The sequence below is a fragment of the Canis aureus genome, chromosome 21 (assembly GCF_053574225.1).
Source record: "Canis aureus isolate CA01 chromosome 21, VMU_Caureus_v.1.0, whole genome shotgun sequence".
In the NCBI taxonomy this organism is placed as follows: Eukaryota; Metazoa; Chordata; class Mammalia; order Carnivora; family Canidae; genus Canis; species Canis aureus.
The window spans coordinates 39,073,006-39,091,830 of NC_135631.1; the positions used below are offsets into that span (position 1 = coordinate 39,073,006).

Consider the following 18,825-nt stretch of genomic DNA (forward strand, 5'->3'; position numbering starts at 1 on the left):
AAGTATAGCTGTACATAGATGAAAAGACCAGAAAGCCTTATCCTGAAACGTTAACAGTGTTTGTTATTTCTGGGTGGTGAATTTCAGATAATTTAAATTTTTTTGCTTCTTATTTCTTGTGCTTTTGTGTTTCATGTGTAAAAAGAGAAAAAAAGCAAAGGTTTTAAAAAGTGAAAAAAGAAAGCTCAAAGTGATAAGTGTATGATTAGAGGTTTGCAGTGTGTAGTGAAAGAAGAGCTCACTAGAGTGTGGCTCTATCCTGATTCAAGGCCAAGCAGGCAGAGGCTTTTTTGAGAAGAAACTGAACAGAGGGATCACTTCAACCACATTAAAGATGATGACATGCAAGTGCATGTGCAAGTGCTGGTCTTCATTAGGAAATCAGTCCCGTCACTGAACACACCTACACTGTTTATCCAATCCCCCCAAAATGCAGAGTATTTCTAAAACATGTGTAATTGATTTTCACTTTTCTTTGCAGTTCTCCACCATGCATTTTTTTTTTCTGACAAGTATCGTTAAAATACTTTCCCAGTATTGTATAAACACATCTTTCCTTTTTTGGGGAGCAGCCACAACCACATTAAAGTTTAACCCTTGACACTGAGGGGGCACTTGATGGGATGAACACTGGGTATTATGCTATATGTTGGCAAATCGAACTCCAATAAAAAAATATATACAGAAAAAAAATTTAGCGCTCGACATACTTCACATATGTTAATCCAGAGCTCCTGGGAGACAGGATGCTGTTTTACTCATCACAGTATGCACAGTATGTGCACAGTATGCAGCAGGCACTTGGTTAACACCAGCGGAAAGCAGGTAGGTGTGAGCTTCTATTCTCAAGTCTTCTTCTTTTATTAGGACCTTTCTTCTTGGGCAGATGTATTACACATGACTTCATAGTGCAAAATCCCAAACTTACAAAAAGAAAATAGATTTTCGTTTCCAAGTGGAAAACCTGAGAAATGTGTGGATCATCAGTTTTCCTTCTTTGAAACCATTTTTGTACCATCGTATCAATACAAGTAGGCCTGGAAGAGTGACACTGTCCTCACACCCAGAGCTGGGGAAGTGAACAGAGCCTCCTCATAGAATTTCAAAAATCCCTCTGAAGCAGTAACATCCAAGCTTCACCCATTCTTCCTGCATCTAGGGCAGCAGTCATTTTAGAGATATCTGGGGTTCATAACAAGCTCATTTCTTACTCCCCAGTGGGCCTAAAGGGGCTCGGTTTCAAATGGCACAATTTCCAGTGACTGAAACAGTGTCTGACACCTGGGGTTACATCTCGGTTGAATTATGAAATACACAGATGGGAGTGGAAGGTGGATGAACGAAAGAAACTTAACTCTATTTGCATAGTGATGTGAAATCCTAACTTCATGGTGGTTTGAGACTTACAGATTAAGGGACAATCAGGAAAAGAAATCTACTCTTTATACATTCAGACCAAACTTAAATACCCGCTGAGGACAGGCAGGGGAGGCAGTGGCATGAGAGACCTATGGGCATGTGCGGATCCTACTGAGTGGAGGCGAGGCCAGCATTCCATTTCAAGGGGGTAAGGGCAACTTGGTGCTGGCCCTTTGTAGCCATACGGCAATGCAGGCCCAATTTTGCTGGTTTTACCAGTTTTTTAAGAGAAACTTAAAGTCTAGATTTCTTTATCAAAACTCCAAAATTTTAAATGTTGGCTCAAAATTTAAAAATAGATCAACTCTTGTCTGTGTGTTTTGTGTGTTTATCTGGCCAGAGGCACATTGATTTGCAACCTCTCGTTTTGACTTTACTGTGTCTGAGAATATTTATCCCTAGGACATGTGCATGTGTGTTTGTGTGTCTGTGTATGAGTTGTATGTTGTTGCTACCTTGTGAAAATCATTACCTTGTGGGAACTGAGAAGAACAAGGAGGTAAGCTACACTGTGGCGAGGGTTTTTAAGCACTGGGTGAGCTGGTGGAAAAATCTTGGAGGATGCATCTTTAGAGAGATGTGTCATGCACATTGAGTTATCCCTGACCTTGCAAATATTTTTCTCTGTGATTAGGCCCTTTGTGTTTGCTAAACGACACCCAGAGTGAGAGTAAGCATCTACCCTCCCACAGAGACTGGGAGATACCAGTACTATTTCCCCTAATGCTTATGTACCAAAGGATGGCTCCCGGGCCCTTGAGGAAGACATTCTGGGTCGTAAAACCTGCAAGAAGCTTTTAATGAGGTTTCTATCTATCTCAAAGAGAGCAAAGAAAGAATGTACAGTTGCAAGTTTTCTAAAATAAATGCTTGGGGCGCCTGAGTGGCTCAGTCGGTTAAGCATCTGCCTTGGGCTCAGGTCATGATCTGAGGGTCCTGGGCTCAGTCTCTCTCTCCCTCTCAAATAAACAAATAAAATCTTTAAAACAAAAATGCCCTAAGAAAAGGGCGGTCAGGGGCTAGAGTCAGGAAAAGCCTGTCTCAAGTTTAGTTAAGCTGAAGAGAATGTTAAGTCCATGTCGGTCATGGAGTGATAGTAGATGTTGATGGCTAGCAAGCTACACATCAGAACATCAGAAATAAATGTAAATTCTAGATATTCCACCCCGAACTAGAAGCCCTCCTAGCCTTTCCCCTGCCTCCTCCAAACCGCCCAGTGCCTAGGGAAGCATGGAATGCCAGTGATGTGAGTAGCTAAGCTCTACCCACTCAAGAACTTGGAGAAGGAACTGGTACTAGGCTGGTATTCGCTCCAGAGCACTGCCTGTCTACATCTGTACCAGCAGGTGCTCCTAACTCGCACCAGCACTAAGGGCCTTCACTGGGTGTGCAACCTGGGGAGCCATGGTCTCTTCATTTCTAAAATGGATGTAATAAATACACACTATATAGCACTTGTATGAGGAGTGATACTGATGTGTGTAAAGCACTCAACATGGTGCCCAGCGTATAGTGACAGCTCAGTAAATGAGAACTCTCAGTGTCGCAGCCAGTTCTCAGCTGTGCCATTACATTATTTTCATAGAAGGACGAACATACTATGATACTAATATTAACAAAATACACAGAGAGGTAGAAGAAAAGAAGTTAAAAGGGCCACTACTTAAATCTGCCCAAATAGAGCAGAAGAAACTACCATTGAGGTAGTAACTCATCCCAAAGTGCCATGGCCTACCCTGCCACAGCTCCACCCTATTTTCTACCCAATTTTCCTTCACCTTGTTCCCCCAGACTTCAATTTATTTCCCCATGTAGATCTCCAATCTCCACGTTACTTAGCCCAAGGATATAATGCATTTTTAAAAATTACAATCTTTGTTGTATTTCCTTGGCTACATTGAGCCCTTCCAGCATTTTACCCAGTGCTATTTATTTTTGGAAAGCCCACGTGGGTGCTAATTGACTTTTCAGGAAGTGCTTTGCAAATTCTCCCCTCCCCAAAAGGCTTTTCCTTTGTTTGTATCTTGGTAGCAATTCTAAAGTTTTCAACATTTGGACTCTGGTATCATAATTGTGCTCAAAGTATCTACACAGAAGTGGTCTGTTTCATCATCCAATGAGCTCGGCCCGTGTGTGGATGTGACACTCCAGTGGAAGGAAGCCAGGAGCCTATAGTAACGATCCTGGGGAAAATTTAAGCAGCTGTGGCTGTGTAATTCAAAACCTCTGAAAAGTGTGCTGCAGTCCGTGCACAGCATTAGTATAACATGAGGGCTGGATGTAGCCCGGCCCCCGGAGGACTTCCTCGCCTGCTGCAGGAAAGAGAAGGCTGAGAGACAAACCTGGGTGCAGCCGGAAAGGTCCAAATAGATGAGCTTGTGGCATCCATTCCCTAAATTCAGGTACCGTAAACCTTTGTCTGTGAACTTTCTGCAGTAAGCCAAACTAAGATTCTGTAGGTTTGGGAAGTACCTGAAAAGACAGAGGCGAGAGAAGAGAGGAAGGAAAGGGACTCTGCTTGAATCGTTTTCCACATCTTTCTTAAGCCACTTATGACAAAGAGAAGTAAAACTATAAATTAATCTTTTCTCCTTGCAGATTTTCAGCAGTTGAGCCTAATTAATTCTCCTACCGTTAGGTGAAGGAGCTTGGAGTGGCATATCAAATAATGCATAATGCTACTTTAAATGAAAATACAGATTTGCCTAGATTTTTTATAAGGCTAATTGGGGGAGAGCTCTGGGGGTGGGGGATGTTTGTGCATTTATATGGTGTGGATGTTAGTGTTTGAAACCAAAATTACAGAGTTTGCAGTATTGTTGCATTTAGATTTTCTTTTTGGAGCACCAAAACAATGTGCAAAATGTCTAGATGGACAAACCCTTTGTAAACATTTAAATGGCAATTAACTGTTGCATGACAGTGAGGATTTGGGGCAGAAAGGAGGCAAAGTTAAACATAACAAGCTCCTAAAGCGGACATGGTAAGCAAATGGTTGTTTAAAAAAAAAACCCATTTGAATATGTATGATTTTGTAAGTGTTTCATTATCACGGTTAAAGAAAGACTAATTGATACAAAGAGCTTAAAAATGGGTTAAAACGAACAATTTGCAAATGAGTTGAGCAACACATGAAGGGAATAAAACCGACATCAGAGACTATTAATCTCACTGGAGTTCAAACAGATTAAATATGGCATTACCACCATGACCAAAATGATTGCTTCCAGAAAAAAAGGAGGGTAATTAAGATGAGCCTGTACTACCGTGCAGGGGCTTACGGTTTGAAGACATTCTGTGGACAATTTTCCAAGCCTTCCTAAGCCTGGCATTTTTTAGAAGTGCAAGAACTCCCACTATTGCTCGCTCTTGTAATGGAATTAACAACATACTCTTGGTTTGTGATCTGCAACAGTTTAACAGCAAATTGGAAAGCAAAAAGAACAAAAAGTGGGAAGATGATGCATCTCCGTCCCTCAAAAGCCCACAAATGACAAGTAAAATTTACTTTCACATAAATGGGAAATAAGATACGCAAGCATTGACAGTTAATCAGATTTATTCCTAAAATTTGAAAACACATCTATATGATATGTAATGATTCCCATTCCATAGTGACTTATTTGATGCAGAACACACATTCCCCTCTAGCAATGTCCATGAAACTCAACAGAACAAAGGGGGACACCATCTGGGTTCCCCAGTGGCTGTGGGCAGGGCCATGGAGCAGAAAGCAGCACTAACATCCCAAGGACACGTCCCCTCTCCTGGGGCCCCTGAGTTAGCCAAGAGCTATGCTAAAGTTCTGGAACGCTTTATCTTCCTCTCCTTGGAGTGTACCCTTGTGATTCAACTGAGTAAAGTACAGTTTTCTTGGGGGTGTGTGGGAGGTTGTCATTGCTAACAAGCCTTTAGCTCTCTAATTTGGAGAAAGGAATAGTAAGGCTGACAGCACGACACAATGGAAAATACACAAGGATTTGGAATCTGACCAAACTGGATTCAGATTTCAGCCCTGACACTTACTGCAACTTCCCTAACCTCTCAGAGATTATTTCTGCATCTGTTAAGTGGAGATTATATTACTTTGTCTCTCTCCTTTTTTTTTTTTTTTTTAACCCTGACCAGCTTTCTTGAATCCCAGTTTTCTCGTCTGTAACATGGATGTAATTCTATCTGCTTTCCTTTTAGAGGTATGACAAATACATAAGAACATAGATGGAACAGTATTATATTAAGGATGACTTTTGATGATTCAGCTCAGCAGGTAGAGCTTTAAAATCTATATTACTGCTACAATTACTTCAAATAATAGAATATTAATTATTCTTAAGAAGTTCATTCTATCTTCTTCCATGTAATGGAATGAATATTCATCTGACAACAGTGGTGCATACAACTGATTCCAAGAGTTTGGAGGACCTCACGTTACATCTACATCCTAATTTTGGTCAAGGTTTAATGCCCTATTTAATCTGTTTTAATTAATAAATAAAATACCTTTTATTCCCCTCACTTGTTGCCCACTCATTTGCAGACTGTTCTTAACCTATTTTTAACCTCTATATTGATTAGCCTATCTTTAATTAAAATAATGTAGGTATTACTTACAAAATTATGCATATTCAAATATATTCAAATCTAGTCCAAGCCTACTGTTTGATTTTTTTGAGTCCTAACACTCAATACTAAAAGTCCTTTTACTCAAAATACTAAAAATAGGAATTGAATGAGGAGTTCGTAACTTTTTTGTGCGTAACAGACACCTCTGGATCTATGAACCCTTGGTCAGCATCATGTTTTTAATGTGTAAAATAAAACACTTAAAATTATAAAAGCAGCTATTTATATTGAAAGATACCACTATCAAAATTTTTTGTAGCCAAATGAGTGGAATAATAAATTATGTGCTTCTTTATCAGCGTATTAAATAACAAGCTCTAGTGGTAGGGTTAATAACTACCCATGATTTTGAAGTATTGATGAGTGTCAGTGATACTTTGCGATACTTGTATCAACTATAATAAAACATTTGAGATTTATATGGTAAAAAGAGTCCCAGGAACCGCTAATGCTACTCTGAGTTTTTAACCTACAGTTCAGTTAAAGCTTGGTGAAAATAGAGATGATTTTCCCCCCACCAAATTCAGGGAACCTGGTTTCCTTGGGGGATCCACTGACCCCAGGTTAAGAACCTCAGGTTTGGCAAAAGAAGTTGTTCACCGGACTAAATCGTTCCCAGACTGAAAGTCCCTAGATGGCTGTCTTCAAAGTGGAACCTCCTGGGAGCCATCCGTTTGAAAACCAAGCACAGGAGGAACCCTGAGTGGCTCTATAGGCCTTTCTAGGGATTTACAGGGCTACAGACTTAAAGCTGTTGGGGATGGGAAAATAATTAGTTGACAGTGAAATCATTTGGCAAATTTTATGCAATACTGCAACTTTTTATTCTGAATTTTGGCAAAGAAGTAAATCCCTTACGTGAGTAAGATCTGGTTCATCATTTTCTCAAGCCAGAGACAACTTGGTGTTTCAAATTCCACTTTGAGGCAGTGTTTGAAGGCTGTGTTTATCTTTTCCTAATTACTTGATAAACTAAATATTTCTAATGGGGGGGAGGGGCTCCCTTGGTGATTTATTTTTCTACTGCTACCATAAACTTTAAGAGGTCACAATTCTTATAGAAACAACAGAAATCACTTTTTCTCTTTTCTTTCTGCTTTTTTCCATTAAAGAATTGAAACCTTCTGTGTTAGATCACCAATACCTGAGGGAATTACTATTGGAAGGAACATAGAATTATGTATTTAAACAAAAATCTCTCTGAAAAATCACCAAGACAAGGCCTCGTCTGTAAAAAGAAAGGATTTGCAGGCAGTTTCTTTTGAGTGTTGAGTTCTTTAGTTTCACAAGGCAGTTTTGCATAATAGAATTTCTGCAGAAATCCAAATGCAGTGTTTCAATCTTATTCATAGGGTAGATCTTGAGGATGTCCAGTCAAGGCAATAGCTTACTGTGTCTTACTCACTCTGATGGTTACTGATAAGACTATGAATAAGTCTCCAAGCCAATTGAAGGGTCAATATGAAAAATAATGAAACACCGTGTCACCATAACACATGAAGCTTTGCTCCATTAAGGAGCAAAGATCATAATAGTTTTATTCACTCCTGTATGCCCAGAATGTCTCACACACAGTAACTGATCAATACATGGTGAATAAGTTGTTGCTATTAGGATTCAGGAAAAGGAGAAATCATTGTGGAATTCTGGTAAGATGGTATGACTTGAGATGTAAAGGCAATGGTGTAGCAGAGAGGAGGAGAAAAGCATTCCAGCTGTAGAGAATGAGAAGCATGCAGCAATCTGATGACCAGAGTTAAGGGCCTCCCTTGGGAATTCTGGGCAGGTAGGTTTGATCAGATAATGTTGGGGATGGCAAGGGAAGAGTCTAGACCTTAAGCATGTCATCAAAGACAAGACTGTTGTTCAAGGGATCCCTGGGTGGCACAGCAGTTTGGTGCCTGCCTTTGGCCCAGGGCGTGATCCTGGAGACCTGGGATCAAATCCCACGTCGGGCTCCCTGCATGGAGCCTGCTTCTCAATCTGCCTGTGTCTCTGCCTCTCTCTCTCTCTGTGACTATCATTAAAAAAAAGACTGTTGTTCAAGATGATACTTATCGCATGAGGCAAAATAGATTGAAGAGAGACCAAGAGTGAACCAGCAGGACGCTATGGCAAAAGAAGTGCTGAGAGTGCCACCTACGTTGTAGAATGAATGGAAAGGGTTTGATTCAGGAAATATTTAGAAGTAAAAATGTCCTGGAATGGGTATGAGCTAGGAGCAGCCCTCATTTTCAACTTTAGAAAACTCAGTAAGTCCCCAAGGAAGTGAGGGAAAATGTTCAAATAAGATGCTGGCAAATCAATGTTGTCACGATGGGCAAACAAATTATATTTTTCTTCTGGTAAGTGATTTCTTTGGAAAAAAATGCTAAAGGCACTGGAGAATGACAACAGCACAAACATTTCTCCAGTTATTTATAGCATAAAGAACACTTTTGCATACCCAAGCATATTTGAAACAATGGAAAACAGAGCAAAAATAGAGAATCATTATGAAATGTATTTTTATCATAGATAAGAAAGTCAGTGAATATTTTTTTCATATGACAAAAATCATTAATACCCAATGCCTTTACCCTGGATGTTCTCTCAATTCCAAGAACTAGAGTTAAAATTAAAACAAAATTCTCATTTTGGGTCCTGTTTTTCTAACTGTTGCCCACTAATGGTACAGCTTCATTTGTACAATAAATGGCCCTAAAAAACTATGCGTGGTTGTACTATTATTTTAAATTTCCTAGGAGAAAAGATTATCTCAAAGTACAATATCCCAAATCATCTACTTTGTAAGTTCAGATTTTCACATATGGATTTAATGGATTTTGTAATGTATTCTCTCTCTCTCCACACACAAAAATATGTATGTTCTCTCTCTCTTTGTGTTTCTATACATACATATACACATACACACATTCATACATGCACATATACTCATACACATATGGAATGGCTAAAGAAAAGTACTGATTAATATTCTATATTGGAGGACTAGAGAACTTTCTAGAATTCCTGAGAGGGTCAGGGCCCTCCACAGTGGTGTCATTGGAGCTGGCTTGCACCAGCCCCTGAGAGCCAACTCCCAACTCCACATACAATGACATCATGTTGGTATATTAAAACTGATCATGGTGGTAGTATTTTACATCACAGAAATCAGTAAATCCTACAAATCAGAACATATCCTTAACCCCTACATAAACTAGTTATTAAACAATTACTGGAATACAGGTATCCTTGGAACACACTTTGAGAACTACTGACAGAAGTATGCTGAGGAAATGTATACAGAGACAAAAATGGCAAGAGCGATGCTGGCATCTTTGAAAGACAGGAATAAAAATTCAACCTACAAATAAAAGAGAATTCTTAAGATAACACCTGAACAAATGGAATAGAAGCATTAAAAAGAAAAATACCTTCCTTGGCTGATAAAGGGTTTCAGTTTTAATGTTCAAAACATTTACATGTTCCAGGAAAGTTAATTAAAATGATACAATTAAACTTGGAAAATGTTTTTAATTCCTTTGTAAAAAAGGAAATTCCTGTAAGCATAGTGGCAGAAAAAAAAGGTTACCAACAAAGGAAAAAAAAATATCAAGCTTTACCCTTCTCTTTAACCTGAGATATCAAAGATTAAGGGGCAATATTTTTAGGATTTTAAGAAGAAAGTAAGGGACATGATTCAAGAACTACATACCAAGAGGAGTTGTTCACCCTCCAAGACAAAAGAAAGTAATTTTCAGAAAACAAGGGCCTAAAATCTAACACTTGTTTATCTTTTGAATAAAAGTTTTTAAAACTATATTTACAGTCACCATTGGAAAAAATCAGATTTAAAGAATAAGGAAATTGTGGAACAAATGGACCATTAATGAATGACGAAACTAGAGTCAGTACTACATAATCATAAGCATCATCACAAATATGAAAATATGAAATCGTTGTTCCATCATGATTTTGATAACTGGAGAAACACATAGTAAAGCATATTTTAAAAAAACCATACAAATAGCCACTGATTGGAATACAGAACAGAATATGCACATACCTCTGAATACCTTAAGACTATAAAAGTCAACAGCATAGTTTATGTAGCAAAAGGTGGAAACAAGGACTACAGCAACAGAAAAATCAAAAACATAAAACAAGATGATAAAAATAAGACCATAACACTCCACTTGGAAGGAAATATTAATCTTCTAAACTATGCTTTTAAAAAGGCAGAATGAAACATTTTAAATTAGAAGTTAGCTATATGCTTCATATAAAAGGCAAATCTAAAATACACCAACATAAAGATTAGAAATACAGGGGTACAGGAGGCAGATGGGTGGCTCAGTTGGTTAAGCGTCCAACTCTTGATTTCAGCTCAGGTCATGATCTCAGGGTCATGGGATCGAGCTCCACCCCAATCCCCTGGCATCATGATGTGAGTTGAAGGCAGATGCTTAACTGACTGAGCCATGCAAGCACCCCAAACACGATGAACTTTTAAATTTAATCTGCTTTATTATTTTTCTCCATCATTTGCTCAAGTCTAAACAATCAACAAAAAAATAAGTCAAGCCCTAATTTGTATTGTCTGCTATTTCCCAGGGTGTAGAATACTTCTGACTGGTGGCTGATTCCAAGCTACCAATAAGAGGTTACTGAACACGGAGTTGGGAAGAGATGCACAGTAGCAAACTATTATGTAGTATTTTCACATACAGATTCAATGCACATACATAACCTCCAGAACACAGGTGATAGTAATGTGTACACAATATTAGAAAGTGATGAGTTTTGAGCATTTACTGCCTATATAAGAATCTTAGATATATAAGGAGGTATCACACATCACTTGAGAAAAGGTTTATTCAATAAATGATGCTGGAGTAATTGGTTATTTATTTAACAACTCTGAAAGTGTAAAACATATCCTTAGCTCATGGACTGCCCTAAGTCAGGCTTTGGACCACACGAGTCATAGTTTGATGAACCCTGTTAGATATTTGCTTCATTTATCTACCAAAATAAATTCTAGATTGATTATAGATTTAAGTAAAAACAAATCATACAAGAAAAAAAAAAGTGACATCAAACACCTGGAAGGTGTTTAAAAATTTTTATGTTTAAAAGTATCAGAAACTTTAAAGGAAAGTTTTGATAGATTTGACTACAAGTGGAAATTCAATTAATGGGATAAACAGAAAATATGTTACCACTTTTTTTAGGCTGGCACATTTCCAGAAAACCAATTAGAGACAGAAGATAAGGAGAACTGCCACATAGAATTTTCTCTAGCTTTTCCAAATGCTTTGCTGTCATTTTTCAAAGGATCCCAGAAAGTTAGAATCTCAAAAATGGTTCATTTTTTTCACAATAGTTTGTAAAATGTTTTTAATCTCTCCTAACATGATTATCCACTCTTCCTGATTCATATTTCCTTGGTGAAAATAAGTGGTAGTTGAATGACATAAATATAAATACTCTTGTCAACTTTTGGTGATGTCTTGTATTCTTCTGTCCCTTCTCCCTCAAAGAAGCACTGGCTGAGGAAAAGCAACATTTGTGTTCAGGATTGTCAACAGTCCATAAATCAAAAAACAACCAGTATCAGGTTTCCTGGAGGTAGTGGAGATCCAGAGCACGGCGGGTTAACCAGAGCATGGCAACACGGAATGTGGGACTGCAGTGCTCAGGGTCCAAGGAGGGAAGACACTGGGGTTCCATTGTCAAGGATCCAGACATGGGACTAGAATTTAAGAGCCAGGCTCCCCTGCCGAGGAAGGAGGACCTGAAAGAGACAGGCAGTAGCCTAACTCAAGCTACTGGGCACTTGGCTCCAAGAGTGACACAAAAACGCTGACCAAGGAGAGGACCAGTTATTTAACCCAGGTCTACCCAGGACGGAGAGAATAGGCACTAGCTTGGGGACTTGACAGCAGCGGTCCTGTTACCACGGTGGTGGGGTGTTGGCAAGAGGAACGCTGCCTTTGGGGAATGCTAGAGCAAGCCAGAGCCTAGAGGAGCATAAGTGTTTTCAGGGCAATACAGATAACACAAGACCTTGGCAGGAGTCGCATCGTCCTATTAGTGATAGTCGTGTTGGACAGATTGAGGTACAGGACTCCAGCACAGCCCTCGGAGATGTATCTCATTGATTCATCCTGCATAGAAACAGAGGGAAGAATCTTATCGAAGTCTAACAGGCTTTGTTATTTCCGTATTATCTCTCTCCCTGCTCCCAAAAAGTATATGCAAGCCTTGGTCTCTTCATATTCTTTGTTATTAATTGTAAATCAAATTAAACAGAAGGTGATGGTTTTGTTCGAAGCTTCATTACTCTCTCCCCTTCCTTTTCTTTGGAGATAAAGTCCCATTCCATAACAGTGACACTTCGTTCAAATTTGAACCCTTGCAAGTTCACCTCTGACAGAAAATTTGAGCCCAAGTTTCGAAGTGTCAAACACTCCTGGCTCCTCAGATGCATAAAAGTGATTAAAACCTAATCCATTTTTAAAGATTTTATTTATTTATTTATTTATTTATTTATTTATTTATTTATGAGACAGAGACAGGTGAGGGGAGGGGCAGAGGGGGAGGGAGAAGCTGACTCCACATTGAGCAGGGAACCTGATGTGGGGCTCAATCCCAGGACCATGGCCTGAGCCAAAGGCAGATGCTTAACCAACTGAGCCACCCAGGCGCCCCAAAACGTGATCTATTTTTAAAATTGCTAAAATCATTCTGAAGACAGGAATAGTAAATGCTCTCAACTGGACTTCATTAAAAGTGATTCAATATTTACACATATATATTTATATAAATGGGGGGGAATGGGTGTAATGAAGTTTTTGTGGTCCTATTAGTATATTAAAACAGCTAAACAGATTCTCAACAAATTTACTTGAGATGGTCTGAAGTAAAATGTAGGCTACACACGTGTTGAGCCTGAATTTCAGTGTTGAGCGTGTTGTGGGTGAGACTTTCAAAGATTCAAGCAACCCTCCCCCAGGGAGTTGAAACTGAGGTACAAGAGAACAGTGACTGTGACAGGAGACAGGAAAACAACAGTCATTTCAAGCCTGAGCTCTAAATTGACATTTATAAGACCAGATAAATTGCAAGCTTTGATTGTGGTGGAGCTGCTTCTCATCTGGGTAACTATTTATAAGACGTTCCAGTATGAGTAAGTAGCAGCAGGTTTTTATTTATTTAATGATAGCTGATGAGTCTCCCCAGGAACACCAATGAGGTCAGCTAGTTTTAAATATTTGTAGCACATCCGTCCTGGAAAGAATAGGCCATTGCAGGAAGAGGCAAATTGTCACTTGGCGAGGGGATATGGTTTAGGAAAGAATTGTGCGTGTTCAATATGGCTCCCTCCAACACCACTAAGGATGGCAAAGGTTTATTTTCAGCAGGATCATCAATGTTTAACATTCTATTCCTATTTCCCGAAGCCAAGGATATTACAATAACAAAATCCTGCAGTTGCAAAAGCGGTAGTTCTGCTATAGGAAAGGTTCTGGGTGCTGACACCACATGAGTGCACGTACAGGGCTTCAACAAACACTGGATTCTTGCCACTGCCTTCAAGCTGCCGGCAATTTTTCTAGATACTCCACCACTAAAATGCAAGATTTAGGTATATGTGGATAGATTTTTTTAAAGTATACAGTACAATTTTCCCAGAAAGAATGGGGAGAATAATCATAATGAGTGGCATTGTAGTTTAATATAAACAAAATCTGTCTTCAAAAATGTTCATGGTGCCAATCAAATATCAAAGTGATTGTGCACCTATTGAAAGACTGGCAAAAATGCAAATGAGATGGGTAAAGAGAGGATAGAAAGCTGGTTTATCTACCCTTAGGGAGCTAGCCACAGAGAAGGTGAAAATGTGGGGCCAGGAAGAGGAAGTGTGTTTTATGCACCATAGAGGAATCTGATTTTTCCTTTAAGATAAGGAAGCAAACCATTCACTGCATTTTCCTGTCTGGAGGAGCTTGGAATCCAAGAAACATCAGATGAATCCTATTCTCAGCATTTAAAAAAAACTCAGGGTTCAATCCCCAAATGCTTGAGCTCATAAATGCAAAAACTGTTTGCATGTCTTCATTGCAAAACGGTTGAATTTGTCCACAATGTACCAAATCTTTCTGAATGTAATATATTCATAAGGCAAGCTTCTTAGAAAATAATATATTCATAAGGCCAGCTTTTTGAATGAACGTTTCTCAACTCCTCCTTAAATGTAAGCCTGTCTCTCAGACTATGCTTCAAAGAGAAAGACAATAGTAAAATGTAGCTGGATAAAATTATCAGCCCTGTATAGTATTAGACTCCAAAATTGGAAAAGACTTTGATGTTCACAAATTCAGTGCAGATGGCATTGTTTTGACTTCCCTATTAGGAAGCCAAATTTAAAGACTATGATCTTTTATTCAGGCGCAGAACTGAAGCCCCTTGAGGGCAGGAACTAAAACTTGATTCACTTTAAATTGCCTCTAACACTTGTATTTTATAGCATATAAATTCCCTACATATCTTTATACATAAAGATAAACATATCTTTAATGTAATGTAGTAGGTACTAAAAATATCCACAGAATTAAACAGAAGCTTGAAAAGAACTATAATGATGACGCTGGGAGGTGTGCGTGTGTGCCATGCTGGAGTTTGAAGAGCGTGACACAGTCAGACTCTTCTGTTTTCACCCTACTTCTCTTACTGTTCTCTCTTACGATTCTTCTCTATCTCTTCTCCTCTGCCTACTTCTAAAAGTCAGCAATCCGCAAGGTCCAATCCTAAATTCTCTTTACATACCTTCTTTCTCTCTCTAGGTTGATCATATTCACTTCTGTAATGTTAATTAAGAATACAGACACATCAACCCAAGATGGAATCTCAAGTTCTAGGCCATGTGATTCATTACCTACTCAGTATTTCCACACAATTTCATTCATTAAACAAATGTTACAGAGTATTTACTATGTGCCAAGGTCTGTGCAATGTGTTATGACTACCACAGATAATAAGACACATCTCCTGCCCTTTGGGCATCTTAGGCAAATGGAGGAGGCATAAATGGTGTGATTAGGGCTAATTATTATAGGAACCCAGAGGGGCAGCAACGAACCCAGCCCTGGGTGTCAGAACTGTCTTGATAAAGGAGGTAGTACCTAAAGTAAGCCTTAAAGCCTGACAAAGAAGAAAGCAACACCTGAGGACAAAGCAAAAAGGGATTCCATGCGAGGAACTCAGTCTGAGCAAAGAGCAAGGAGTAGCTTGGCTCATGCAGCAAAGAAAGTGTTGACTGTGTGGTTGCTGAAACTTAATGTGTGTGCAGGAATTGAAGCAAGATGAGGGTGGAAAAGGAGGCAGAGGCAAAACCAGAGGGTCTCCAAGATATAGTAACGTTAAAGAGCTTTGACTTTATTGAATAGTGTAGTTGACAAATGTGTGTATAAATGATGGAAAATGGGAGTGAAATGATCAGATCTGCCTTTTAGAAAGTACATGTGCTATATGTTCGCAAATTGAATTTAAATTTTCAAAAATCAGAAAAAAGAAAAGAAAAGAAAATGTATGTGCTCACAGGATGGAAGATAGATGGGAAGTAAAAGAAAAGCCTGGAGACAGAGAGCAGGAAGGAGCTACCCAGGGTTACATTTCCATCTTCATTGGCACACAATTGATAGCCATAAAGACCATTAAAATGAGGGATCCCTGGGTGGCGCAGCGGTTTAGCGCCTGCCTTTGGCCCGGGGTGCGATCCTGGAAACCCAGGATCGAATCCCACGTCGGACTCCTGGTGCATGGAGCCTGCTTCTCCCTCTGCCTATGTCTCTGCCTCTCTCTCTCTCTGTGACTATCATAAATAATAAATAAAAAAATTTAAAAAAAAAGACCATTAAAATGAGCCCGTTGTTTCTACTGGGACCCTGTTTTTTTCTGTCTCACAAACATATGGCCTTAAATGTAAATATAGTTCATTTTTGTGTAATTCTTGAATAGTTTCCACCTTCTAGGGACTCCAACCTTGGGCATATAGCTACAGGATTAATAATAGCATTATACAAACGGGATAAAATTTCTTGCCAATGTTTAACATACTTTGCTTTTTTACACATTTGATCCTAAATGAGCTCACAGGCATGTATTCTGGCAAAATCTCTGTGTATTGGCACTCCAATATAGCAAGTCTGAATCTATATAAATAACAGTAAAATAAGTTTCATATACTCACTGTGAGTGTTGGGCAGTCAGAGACATTCAGCTCTTGCAGATTTCTACAGAGGCCTAAATCAAACAGGTTAAACATCACTAAACAACATAGTGCAAATGTTTAAACTTAAAATTTTTCTTCCTACATTCAATGCAATGTATTCATTAGAAAATAAACAAAAACCTTGGCAAGTAACTTGTTCTAAGTATATGCTCCTTTTCCCAGAAAACCGATTTCTTTTGGCTTTAAAATTAAAATTTATACACATGTTTATTATCATTTAAGGATTACAGAAGAAAGGGGGAAAAAAGGAAAACACTACTTTGGGAAAAATAGTATATATTTAGAGCTTTTAGCTGGGAGGAAAACCAACCTGCTTTTTTTGTGGCATGACTTTTTGTTCATTTTTTCATTTTTGTCTTCTTTTATCATTTTATTTTTTTTATATTTTTTAAAGATTTTATTTATTTATTCATGATAGTCACACAGAGAGAGACAGAGAGGCAGAGACACAGGCAGAGGGAGAAGCAGGCTCCATGCTGGGAGCCCGACGTGGGATTCGATCCCGCGTCTCCAGGATCGCGCCCCGGGCCAAAGGCAGGCGCCAAACCGCTGCGCCACCCAGGGATCCCTTCTTTTATCATTTTATTATAAAAATCTTCAAACACAGAAAAGTTGAAAGACTTGAAGAACTGTACAATGAATATACCTAGATTTTATTTATACTCCACTGTATTTGCTTTTATCACATATTCACCTAATAACATCCATCTATCTGCCCTTCGATCCATTTTATTTTGTATGCATTTTAAAGTAAGTTATAGGCATCAGCAAACATCCCTTCATACGTCAGCATGAATATTACAAATAATTCAGCATGCATTATAATTAACAAAATATTTATGATTCGTTTAAATTAGATTCACGTACAATTTACAGTGAATTACAGACAGGGAAGTGGAGCATCAGAAAGGCCAAGTAGCTGATTAACTCTGGGACCAGAGGCAACTGCCCAACTTATGGTCTTGCACGAAAGATGATACATGTATGCAAAGAGCTAGAGAGCCAAGTGTTATATAGTCAGCATCCTGGGTCTAGACTGATAGGAAGTGAAACTCCAAATCAGAGACAGAAAAGAAGTATCTAGGGGAGAGGACACAAAACAGTAAAGGGGATGAATGCTTGAGGCAAAGGGAGGGAAGTCATTCTCGGTGGGGGAGACCCCCATCAAGCAGGAACACTCGCCGGCAAGGGGGTGATCCTGGCATTCACACTGCTACCATGAACAGAAAACACATCTGCTGCTCATAACCACTTAGCTCCACAAAAATAACAACAGAAATTTTATTAATTATAAATCAAGTTTGAGCATTTCTTCCTTTGCCAAGAATTAGGACTGTGTCCTAAGTAATAAATGCAAACCAAAAATCACTTTCAGAATTTAAAAATGAAAACAATTCTTTGCAATGTGCAGATCTTAGAAGTCATCAGTAATACTTAGGAAGGAAGAAAAGAGAGTCTCAAAACAATGTCGTAACAAAATTGATGATATTACTTTTATAGAATAAAAGTCAGTAATTCATGCATCCAACAAATGTTTACCAAGAGCCTTCTACGTGCCAGAGATTCTACAGATGCTAGAAATACAGCAGTGAACAAAACAGACAAAAATCCCTGCCCTTGGGGAGTTCACATCCTAGTTGGGGGAGACTGACAGCAAACAAAATAAGTAACATATCTACTTTGATGGATGGTGATAAGTAGCATGGAGCAAAATAAAACAAAAAAAGGGAGTAGAGAGTGGCTAGCAAGTGAGAAGAGATGCACTTTAAACAGAGTGGTCAGAGAAGGCTTTGCTTAGGTGACATCCAAGCCAACATGTGCAAGACTTGACAAGGCCGGTGCAGTATACTTCCAGCATTTCTGGATCTCACATTGAATATGGTTGGTTAATGGGGAGATAGTACAGGGAAGAAAAAAAAAAAAGCTTGGGAGGACCTAGCCATTGCACACCTACTCTTTTTTTTTTTTTTTTTTTTGCACACCTCAAGGCTGTAAGAAGAATCCCCTTAACTTCTTGAATCCACTGTTTCACTCTTCCTACTGCTAAGCCCTAACACAGCCAGGTGCTTCCCCTAGACTCGCCCTGGGCAGTCTCAGGCGCCTGAGCCTGTCTCCTCCTGGCAGCAGTGCTTCCTGCGAGGCATCCATGCCCCACTTCACAGATGCAGGAGAGGGCTGAGGTAAGTAGCCTGAGGTCACACAGTGAAGCCAGCAGGAGAGGCTTCCATCCAACCCAGGGCCCCAAGGTGCAGCCACCAAAGCAGGTGGGCGGGAGGGGGCACCGTTCAGGCTGGGCCTTTATTCATTGCAATGTCTTTGCTTTGAAAAAAAAAATATATATATATATATATTATATATATAAATATACTTATTTATAAATATATTTATATATAAAATATATATATAAATAAATGAATATATTTTTATATACATATATACTCATTGAGGTGATTATCTCACAACATATGCAAAAGTCGAATCATCATGTCATATGCCGTCAT

At 38.9% G+C, this 18,825-nt stretch overlaps 2 protein-coding genes across 12 annotated transcripts in view; one reads left to right on the top strand and one right to left on the bottom strand.

Moving 5' to 3' along the window:
• Positions 1–18,825, bottom strand: part of FBXL13 (F-box and leucine rich repeat protein 13) — a 204,777-nt gene that overhangs the window by 89,230 nt on the left and 96,722 nt on the right. For all 10 annotated transcript variants that reach the window (XM_077863928.1, XM_077863934.1, XM_077863930.1 and 7 more), the window contains 3 exons: positions 16,283–16,335; positions 12,097–12,197; positions 3,762–3,891 (listed from right to left, as the gene is read on the bottom strand). In XM_077863928.1, the coding sequence (XP_077720054.1) occupies positions 3,762–3,891; positions 12,097–12,197; positions 16,283–16,335 (284 nt within the window). The remainder of the gene's footprint in view (positions 1–3,761; positions 3,892–12,096; positions 12,198–16,282; positions 16,336–18,825) is intronic.
• LRRC17 (leucine rich repeat containing 17) overlaps positions 3,454–18,825 on the top strand; it is a 29,104-nt gene continuing 13,732 nt past the window's right edge. The window contains exons 1-2 of one of the 2 annotated variants that reach the window (XM_077863941.1): positions 3,454–3,821; positions 18,313–18,504. In XM_077863941.1, coding sequence (XP_077720067.1) covers positions 18,487–18,504 — 18 coding nt within the window. In that variant the 5' untranslated portion in view covers positions 3,454–3,821; positions 18,313–18,486. The remainder of the gene's footprint in view (positions 3,822–18,312; positions 18,505–18,825) is intronic. The other variant, XM_077863942.1, reaches the window with a different exon arrangement.